The sequence below is a fragment of the Etheostoma spectabile genome, chromosome 9 (assembly GCF_008692095.1).
Source record: "Etheostoma spectabile isolate EspeVRDwgs_2016 chromosome 9, UIUC_Espe_1.0, whole genome shotgun sequence".
In the NCBI taxonomy this organism is placed as follows: domain Eukaryota; kingdom Metazoa; phylum Chordata; class Actinopteri; order Perciformes; family Percidae; genus Etheostoma; species Etheostoma spectabile.
Window position 1 is genome coordinate 5,723,310 of NC_045741.1, and position 10,873 is coordinate 5,734,182.

At 47.5% G+C, this 10,873-nt stretch overlaps 1 protein-coding gene across 1 annotated transcript in view; it reads left to right on the forward strand.

The window, feature by feature from the left end:
• The window catches only part of LOC116696194 (myomegalin-like), a 107,462-nt gene that overhangs the window by 75,167 nt on the left and 21,422 nt on the right, over positions 1-10,873 (forward strand). Inside the window, 3 exon segments of the mRNA XM_032527005.1 lie at positions 7,240-7,511; positions 9,153-9,311; positions 10,048-10,248. Of these exon segments, the coding sequence (XP_032382896.1) occupies positions 7,240-7,511; positions 9,153-9,311; positions 10,048-10,248 (632 nt within the window).

The window sequence follows — 10,873 nt, forward strand, 5'->3', positions numbered from 1 at the left end:
TCTTCTTCACACTGATTAAGCCGATCTAGCGCTGCCTTTCGTGTCTGTTTTCGACACTACACATTCACACTTTTTTCTTTAAAGTGCTACCCTTCAAGTCTGTCTTTCTCAGCATAAAACCCTAAACCCTAACCCTAAAAAAAAACAGACCAGCGCTCTGAGCGCTTGACATCTACATTTTTAAACTGTGGACAAAAGACGGAACAAACCATGAATTTAAATGTATATGAAGTATATTTATTCCATTATAAAAGTAAACAAAAACATTGCTCTAAACCAATGTTTCCCGAACTTAGGGTCGGGACCCAAAATGGGTCGCAGACCCGTTTTATTGGGTCTAAAATGCAGAGTAAAATGCATATTGATCAGATTCTTTTGGGGTTTTTCTCTCTCTCTCTTCTCTTATCCTAGGAGGGGATGAGAACATGAGTTGAGAAAGGGGTGAGACACAGAAAGGAGAATAGAGACCTTTTTCCTGTTTTTGTTTACTTTTATAGTGGAATAAATATACTTCATATATATTTAAATTCATGGTTTGTTCCGTCTTTTGTCCACAGTTTAAAGATGTAGATGTTACAATGATTCATGGTGTATTTTTGTAAATTTGGGTCCCAGGCGGAGACACCAAATTTCTCCTTTTTGCGTCTTGAGCTGAAAAAGTTTGGGAAACCACTGCGCTAAACTATCCACAGACTTCAACTCAAACCCTTCCCGTTGGGACTCTTTCTGATTGGTGCAAACACAGCTCGGGCTGTTTTTAGGGCGACAGCTGGGAGCTCAGCTGGTGGCCGTCTCTTCTGGATGAGCGCTGAATGTTCTGGATGTTCAGTCGCTGGGAACGCAACACATTTCAGTCTGCTTTAACAACACGAGTCGTTCCCGGGTGAGACGGCAGGAGGCAGATGACCTAAAAGGTGGAGAAGATGAGACCGACCGTGTGAAATAAACAGGGTCTTTAAGAGCTAAGAGATGGACCTTCAGGATGGATGGCTGTCAGAGAGGGAGAGAGAGAGAGTTTGGGAGAGACAGAGAGAAGGAGGGGGTTAAAAGGGAGAGAGAAGAGAAGGAAAGAGAGAGGGGGAGAGAGAGGGATGGAGGGAGGGAGCGAAAGGGAAACAGAGATAGAGAGAGGGGGAGAGAATGGGATACAGAAAGACAGAGAGGCAGGGAGAGACAGATAGAGAGGGGGAGAGAATGGGATACAGAAAGACAGAGAGGGAGGGAGAGACAGATAGAGAGGGGGAGAGAATGGGATACAGAAAGAGAGAGAGGGAGGGATAGACAGATAGAGAGGGGGAGAGAATGGGATACAGAAAGAGAGAGAGGGAGGGGGTGAAAGGGAGAAAAAAGAGAGGGAGAGAGATTGAGAGAGACAGAGAGAAGGAGGGGGGTTAAAAGGGAGAGAGACGAGAGGGATGAAGAGAGAGAGAGAAACAGGGAGAACAAGAGAGAGAAAGGGAGGGGGGTGAAAGGGAGAGAGAAGAGAGGGATAAAGAGAGAGAGAGAGAGAGAGAGAGAGAGAGAGAGAGAGAGAACGGCCTGCAGTAATCTAACATCACGTTGTTGCAGCGCAGATGGCCGACCAGATGTGATACAGAGAATTATTGAGTATGTTTCTGCGACAGCCATCTCATTTAGACTCTGTGTGTGTGTGTGTGTGTGTGTGTGTGTGTGTGTGTTGTGTGTGTGTGTGTGCGTCGTATGTGTGTGTGTGTGTGTGTGTGTGTGTGTGTGTTGTGTGTGTGTGTGTGTGTATTAATCCATGCATAAACTTAATTCACACTCAGACTGTGGGACATATTGTACGTGATGCACACAATCAAGTGGCGATAACACACGACCGGCTGTCTCCATCCAGAAAAATAAAAATGAAATTAATTAAATTAAATTAAAATTTGTGTTCAAAGAAATAGGACACAGCTTAGATTGTTATTTTTATTAGGACATCAACAACATTTTGTTCCACAACAACAACAACAACGTGTAACAACTAAAGCCAGATTAACATCTTTATGTTCAGGCACTTAATGGATTTAGGAGAAGATGAGAGTCTGGTATGTTATTTTAATGTATTTAATACAGGGACAGTGCATATTAATGGACATTTCTGATTTAGCCAAAAGGCTATTTTTCATCTCCAGTCCCTAGACAGACTGTAACAAGCCACCTTAAATAAGTAAAACTACAAGTTTACATGACAACATAACAATTGAAATATATTATACACTGGGTAAGAAGTACTTTATTAAATTTATATGGTCTTATTGTCTTTTTTGACCGTTCAACAGGTGCATGTTCATTAATTGCTTCATTGAACGAGCACTGTTGTTTAAAACTCTTTACAATGAGTTTACAATCTCCAAAGTTATTTTAGATTTTTTAAAATGTATATCTTCAAAATACAGTGTTTTAACAAAGGGGGCGTTTAGTTTTTTGGTGAGTTTATAAGAACGGCAAATGGTACGAGACACTGAGAAGTCATCTTTAGTTGGAAAAAAAATGGAAAAAAGGCACAAAAAAGACCCAAAATCCAACACTTTAAATAGTGATAACGTTAACCCCTGAACGCACCTGTGCCACGCGCTTCACGCCGTGGGATTAGATCGTTAAAACAGGGCCATTTATGTGTTAAACAGGATTGATTAGCAAATGTTTTCATGACGTTATGTGGATGGATGTCTGCGTTCAGCGGGATTGGGGCTGCGCTGACGGCGTAATGCTGCCGGGGCTTTTGCTGCCTGCGTTGCTCGGGGGCGTGTTGACATGGGCTCTAATCAGGTTAAGTTATTAAGACCTACTGTGGGAAGGGAAATGGGTCATGAGCAGCTAAGCACAGAGGGGAGGAGAGAGGGAGAGAGAGAGAGAGAGAGAGAGAGAGAGGGAGGGAAAACGTGAGGGAAGGACATAGCTCAGAGGAGAGCATCAGTTTGCTTCAGTGTATCCGGAGCAACACTCCTCTGGTCTGTATTATGCAAGATTTACTCCTCAGAAACCTGGATTTTTGTGTTGTAAACCGTATATTGTAGCCTACAAATAAATCAGCCTGGACTTGAATTCCTCTGCTATTCCCGGATTATCACTTCTGGGATATCCTGCAAAGCTCAACCTGGACGTAAAGTTTTCGTCTGGTGAGAAGCTTCGTCTTCTTCTTCGTCCAACGTTGGGACATATATTTTTTTTTTGTTGCATTTTTATAACAAATCCTGAGAAGAAGAGCGTCACGTATTGACGAGTGGAGAGGACGCGTGTGTGTCTCTGCAGGTGGACAGAAGAAGAAGTGCTGCTTAGTGGATGGTCGTTCATTCAGCTTCTGTTTCTCTCTTTCTCTGACGGCCATCACAAAAGCCCCCCCCCCCCCCCCAGTATCCGGCATCTCAATCTCGTACGCACTTCCCTCTCCCTTTTCTGTTACTCCTCCGCCCCCCCCCCCCCAGGGCTGCTGATGCTGATGCAGGGGTTGCTGGTGGGATAGATTGTGTCCAGAGTTATCAGCTTTCCTTTCAGGCTGCTTTTCAAGACGTCAGTGCAACACAAAAACACTGTTTTGGAAGCAGAGACGGGACACAGTGAAAAGAGACAAAAAAAGCTAAATTTAGCAGAGATGCTAACCAGAGAGAGAGAAAAGGACACGCAAAGTGCATGTGCCACTTTCCTCAGGCAGTTGAGATAGTGCTTGGTTCACAACGGAGCTAATTTTAACACTATTTTTTTTCTTCTATTTTCAGCATTTCAATTAAATCACATGCTGCTGGGGTAAAATACCCAAGCAGTGATTTTATCTGACACTCAGAATACAATTTTCTTGATGTATGTTGGCGGCTGTACAAGAGTCAAGAGTTAAGAGTCAGTTTATTTACTTTATTGCCATGTGACTAAGTTGCCAGGAAGTAGTTGTTGTTTGCTCATTAAAACAACAACAACAAAGCTTTCATAGACAGACAGACCATAACTGTTAAAAACACCTAAAGACACAAAGTTAAGACCCATCAAACCATCTGTCTGTTGGATCTACATTTCAACATTTGGACGTCATCCGGTTGAGGTCTTTAAGTCTTCAGTGGGAAGCAGGGCTGTAGTCAAGACCAGGACTAGTTGAGTCCAAGATAAGGCCGAGTCCAAAAAGGTTTGACTCTGAGTCAAGACCGTATCAGGAGAGAATAAAGATCTTATGCAAGACAGTATCAAGACACTCATTTTGGGTTTCACTTTCCCTCCAATATTAATATCAACATAATAAAGACACCTGGACTCGGTCCAGACCAGAAGCCAAATTGGGCAAGACCAGTGGCCGAGACCGAGACAAGTCCGAGTCCAGATACTAGCAAGTCTGAGACAAGTTCGAGGCCATAGAAAAACGGTCTTGAGTCCAAGACCGGACTCGAGTACTACAGCCCTGGTGGGAAGCATCAATAAGTGATTGTCCAGCTTCTGTCTGCACCCTCCGCATTCTCGTCTTCGTATCTTTAGAGTCTCATTCGGGATCAATTTGGGATCACTCGGGATCAATTTGGGATCATTCGGGATCTATTTGGGATCTATTTGGGATCTATTTGGGATCTATTTGGGTTACCACCTGTGGTCCCAGCCCATACAGTCCCTGGATCTGTGTTGGGAAGACAGTCCCGGGAATAAGTCTCCACCGGGAAACCCCAAACTTAATCCGAGGATCGGCTCTGCTTTTCCCGTCATCGCTCACCCGAGCCGTCTCCATCCATTCCTTCATCCCTTGCTCACACTCTTCCTCTCCACCGTACCTGGTACCCCACACGGTCTGGGGGGGTCGGGACCTCCGCCGCTAGGCCAATGAGCCGCGCTCGGTCGTCCCCGGAGACACAAACGGCAACGGAGGACATCAACAACGACAGAGGACTCTGAGAGAGAGAGACAGAGAGAGAGGACACAGAGAGAGAGAGGACACAGAGGAGGGATGGTCAGTCAGTAGCCCCATGCAAAGGGCCGTGGACCCGGGTCAGGGTAAGCGGGCTCTCATGGCTCCTCTGTGGAAGGCGATGCTGTCTAAAAGCAGCCCCCTGTACCGAGACTCCCTGTTCTCCTTCTCCCTGTGGGAGTGGAGGGCTCAGGAGAGGGAGCTGCTGCTGCTGAAGAGACTCACCGACAGGGAGAGGACGGCGCTGTTCGCACAACTGCAAAAGTAAGACGTGCAAACACAGGCGGGGGGGGAGGACGACGACTCGGAGGCTTTTAAAAACGACATTATGACAGACTACATGGTCATGTGACGTGTGTTGTCAGATGTGTTGTCAGGGAGTTTGGCTGCTGGAGCTAAAACTCTTGTGTGGAGCGAGATCGTTCTTGTCTCAAAACACTGCTTAAAAATACAAAATTAAAAAGTCATAGTGTAGATGTAGCCTACAGAAAAGGAGGTTGCTGTGCAGGTTACAACTGGTTGCCCCCTGACAACCGTGGGACAGAACAAGAACAAGAAAATACAAGAAGTAAGAAGGGACATTTGGAAAGAGACGGAAAAGTACTGTAGTGTGTGTGTGTGTGTGTGTGTGTGTGTGTGTGTGTGTGTGTGTTTGGACAGAAAACATTATCTGTCGTGGTGTGTGTGGGTGGGGGGGTGGTGTGTGTGTGTGTGGGTGTGTGTTGTGTGTGGGTGGTGTGTGGTTGGTGTGTGTGTTCGTGTGTGTGTTGTACATGGTATGTGTGTTGGACCGAAACATTTCCTGGTGGTGGGTGTGTGTGTGTGTGTGTGTGTGTGTGTGTGTGTGTGTGTGTGTGTGTACGTGTACGGTGTATGTGTGTTTGGACAGAAACATTTCCTGTGTGTGTGTGCGTGTGTGTGTGCGTGTGTGTGCGTGTGCAGTGTGCGCGGTGTGCTGTGTGTGTGCGTGTGTGTGTGGTCTATCTGTGTTTGTGTGTGTGTGTATGTGTGTGTGTGTCGTGTGTGTTGTGTGTGTGTGTGTCTGTGTGTGGCTGTGTGTGTGTCTGTGTCTCCGTTATAATGTGTGTGTTTGTCTCTTGGTGTGTTGGGTTGTGTGTGTGTGTGTGTGCGTGCAGTGTTGTGTCTGCGTGCGCGGTACATGTGTAGTGTGTTTGGACCAAAACATTTCCTGTGGTGGTGTGTGTGTGTGTGGGTTTGTGTGTGTGTCCGTGTAGTGTGTTATGGTGGTTTGGAAAGAACATTTCCTGTGTGGTGGTGTGTGCGATGTGCGTGTGCATGGTTTGCTGTGTGCGTGTGTGTGGGTGTCTATCTTGTTTGTGTTGTGTGTGTATGTTTGGTGTTGTGTACGGGTGTGTCTGTGTGTGTGTCTGTGTCCGTTTATATATGGTGTGTGCTCTTGTGTGTGTGGTGTGTGTGTGGTGTGTGTGTGTGTGTTGTGGTGTGTGGTGTGTTGTGTGTGGTGTGTGTGTGTGTGTGTTGGTGTAGTGTGTACGTATGTACTGATTGTATGGGTGTTGGACAGAAACATTTCCTGTGTGTGTGTGTGTGTGTGTTGTTGTGTGTGCGTGTGTGTGTGCGAGAGTGTCTGCGCGCGCATAATTGATTTAGATAAATGACCTTCACCACGGCAACTGTGTCCACACACGTCCGTGTTAATTAGGGAACAATCGGCCAAAATCATGATATCAATTCTAAGCAAAATAAAATCGTGATTCATATTTTTTCCCTGAATCGTGCAGGCCTAATTCCCACTGCAGTAAAGGTTCATTTATGTCAGTTTGATATCAGTTCAAGCACATGCACGCACGCACGCACGCACGCACGCACGCACACACACACACACACACACACACACACACACACACACACACCCCAGCGCTGCCCTGACACACAACGGAAATAGTCATTGGTCGTTGACATTGGGCCAGTTTTGTTAACGTGGCCGGGTTGGTTCAGTGGGTAGAGCAGGCGCACATACACATAGAGGTTCATACCTCGATGCAGAGGTTGAGGGTTTGAATCTGACCTGGGACAATATCTTGCATGTCTTACCTCTCTCTCTCCCCCCTTTCTCACCTAGCTGTCCTATCAAATAAAGGCGTCAAAGGAAATAAATAAATCTTAAAAAATAAAAGAAGGAAAAATAAAAACAATAGGCCGTTAATAACAATATATATACAGTCTATGGCCTAAAATTAGCCAATACCGATATATATATATATATATATATATATAATACCGTGATTGCCGATAAAAAATCGCTCATCCCTTTAAATATTTTGACTTGATTGCTGATGCCATTCATATTTACTCGGTGTGTTTGTGTCCAGGCTCAGTAAGGAGCTCCAGCAGAAGGACAAGGTCATCGAATCTCTCCGCTCCAAACTGAACCAGCACCACCACCACGATCCCCATCCTCCCCGCTCTGACACGCCCTGCAGCAGCCACGCCCTCTCCGACACCACCGACCAATCGGATCGCATCTCCTACGTGTCCGACGAGCACGGATCCACCAACGGGGAGCTGGATCCGGGCTCCGACGCGGACGCCGTCAGCGAGCTCGGCCAGAAGGACACACGCTCGTCCACCAGAGTCAGCACAGGTGAGAGACACACACACACATCACACATAATTCAGTTTTATTTATAGTATCAATTCATAACAAGAGTTATCTCGAGACCCTTTACAGATAGACCAGGTCTAGACCACACTCCAGAATTTCCAAGGACCCAACAGGTCTAGTAGGTTTCCTCAGAGCAGCAACAGGGCACAGTGGTGAGGAAAAACTTCCTTTTAGCAGAAACCTGGGACAGACCCAGGCCCAGACCCAGACCCAGACCCCAGGGTTCGTTGGGGCGGTTGTCTGACGAGCCCGTGTTGGGGTTAAATGAGAGAGTGGCAATAACAGTCCCCAAAATAGTAGTTTGTGTATGTCTTTGTAGTAGTCATGGGTAGTAGGGCATATGTGGGGCATTACAAGGCCAGTCAGGCGTAGCAGGACGTACAGGAACGTAGAGGACATGCAGGACGTAGCGGGAATAGCAGACGTGCAGGGAGGGCAGGACAGGGCAGGACGTAGCAGGACGTAGCAGGACTAGCAGCATAGCAGGACTAGCAGCGACGTAGCAGAAAGTAGGGTACGTAGCATGACTAGCAGAACGTAGAGGCCGTAGCGGCCGTAGCACAGGACGTAGCAGGAATAGACAGGACGTAGAGACGTGGAAGGAACGTAGCAGGAAGTAGCAGGATCTTGTAGCAGGGACCATAGGCAGGACGTAGGCAGGACATAGAGACAGTAGCAGGACGTGGCAGGACGTAGGCAGGACGTAGCAGGACATAGTAGGACATAGCAGGACACAGCAAGAAGTAGCAGGACATAGCAGACGTAGCAGGACGTAGCAGGACATAGCAGAGTGCAGGACATGGAGACGTAGCAGGACGTCAGGACGTAGCGGGACATGGCAGGACAGCAGGACGTAGCCGGAAGTAGCAGGACATAGCAGGACATAGCAGAACGTAGCAGGACATAGCAGGACATAGCAGGACATAGCAGGACATAGCAGAACGTATGCAGGATCATAGCAGGACGTAGGCAGGACGTGGCAGGACGTAGCAGGACGTAGCAGGACGTGCAGGACGTTAGCAGGATGTAGCAGGACGTAGCAGGAGTAGCGGAGTAGCAGATGAGAGGACGAGCAGGACGTAGGAGGGGCGTAGCGGGGAGTAGCAGGACGTAGCAGGATGTAAGCAGGGGTGCGGGAGTAGCAGGATGTGAACAGGACGTAGCAGGACGTAGCAGGCTAGCAGGACGTAGCAGGATGTAGCAGGACATAGCAGGACCGTGGCCAGGACATAGCAGGGCATTGCCAAGCATAGCAGGGCCGTAGAGAAAGGCAGGAAAAGGACTGGCAGACAGTAGGCAGACGTAGCAGGACGTCATCATAGCAGGACGTAGCAGGACGTATGAGCAGGACGTTAGCAGGACGTAGCAGGACATAGCAGGAGGCGGACGTAGCAGGGACGTGGAGCAGGACGTAGCAGGACGTAGCAGACGGCAGACTAGCAGGACGTCGCAGACGGTAGAGAGCGTGTGCGGACCCGGGGGACAGCTGGCAAACATAATTTTGGAGCCTCCCTGATCCGAGGAAACATGCTGGGGGAAAAAAACAAAAAAGAACATAAGGACTCCGGGGAATGACTCATGTCCTCTGGTAACATGGCAACCGCCTCTGTTCATTTCCAGGCAGCCACGCTCACAGTGCGAGCACCATGTCACATCATCCGTCTGTCCCTCCATCCATCACCTCGTCCATCCACACAGCCCCGTCCTGCCTCAGCTGTCCCAGCATGCATTGCCCCAGCTCGCTGCACAAACCCACAGCAGACGTGCAGAGCCACGCAGGTAGGAACGGGCTCCTGAGTGCGTCCCGGGCTGTGAAAGAGAAGGACTCAAGCCCTATTCATGCAGGACTAGTGTTACCTGGGAACCCTGGGGTTGGGGGTTGGGGGGTGGGTCCGTTGGTCAAACAAACACAGGAGGACGGGGCTCATGTCCCATTTGAAAATAAAAGTAAACAGTGATTCGTGCACTTTCACTTTTGTTGGATCCAACGGAGCAACGTCCCGTTCTTCGTCATCGGACGTGAAGTCCCATTTAATTTTAATCCAAATCACAAACTTTTTCTAAACTTAACTCATAAGCGTTGGTGCCTGGGTTAATTGTATAAGGCCTCTATTTCCTGCCACCGCTAGGTGCGCTAATTTAACAAATGCTTCTGTGTGTGTTATTAGAGGGTAGGACTAAATGACCCAGAACATGTTGTGGTGTAGTAGACTTGTTTATTGCCTGCGTTGGCAAATATAAATGGAAGTTTTGACAAAACCTGGACATTATATGCCCAGAATAATGTCAGTAAATTCCATTAAAATACAGACTTTGCTTATCCTGTGGGCATGCGCCGCTCTAAACTCAGACGTGGGGGGGGGTGATCACCACATCAGGTCCCATGGTAATGGTGTCCCAGGCCAATCAGGCTTTAGTAATGTGTTATTATAAATGTGTATTATTACACCTTCACACACATCTGTTTCTCTTTTTCTCTCTTTCATTCTTGTGCTTTGGATTCTCTTCCTCGCAGCTCCCGCCTCAGTCTTCCACCCTCCCCTCTCCTCCTCCTCCTCCTCCTCCTCCTCCCCCCCCCAGAGGGCACCTCTGCCCCTCCATCCTCACCCCCCGACCCTGCAAACCCGTTACCCTTGCAACGGGGGAGTAGGGTTCTCCCTGGCTGAGGTGCATCAGGAGCTGCAGATGTTACAGAGGCAGCTGGGAGATAATGAGAGTGCGTCGGTCCGGCTGCACGTGCATGAGTGTGTGTACGGAAGTGTGTGTGTGTGTGTGTATGCGGAAGTGTGTGTGTGTTTGTGTGTGTGTGTGTGTGTCTGTGAACTAATCGTGGGTTTGAAGTTCAGTAACGCTCTGCAGCATGCAAGCACAGTATTAAGCCATCGATTGTCAGGAAACTTTAGGGGAGTTGAAAAGCGTCAACATGTATCCTGCACTCACTCACACACTAGAGTAGATCGGGGGGGGAGGGGGGGGTCAAACTAAGGGCCACACTGGGAAACAGAATCACATCAAGGGCCGGACATGTGAAGTTCATTGACATGCATACAATGAAAAAAGTGAAATTTCCTTTAATGTGTTGTTACTGCATGTCAGTTTTTTTGTCACTTTTGTTGCTTTTTCACAATGTTTTTGCACTTTTAAAGACGTTTTTGGAGCTTTTTTTATTTCTTGTTATGCTTTGTTTCGCTCTTTTTGACTTTTTTTTCGCACTTTGGTCGATAAAAAAACCTTTAAAAAACTCAGCAAAGAGTTCCTTAGCCTTCATAGAGTTTAGCAAATCAAGCAAAATGATGATTACGTTTTTTTACAACCTGCTAATTCTCTACTCTAATATATAG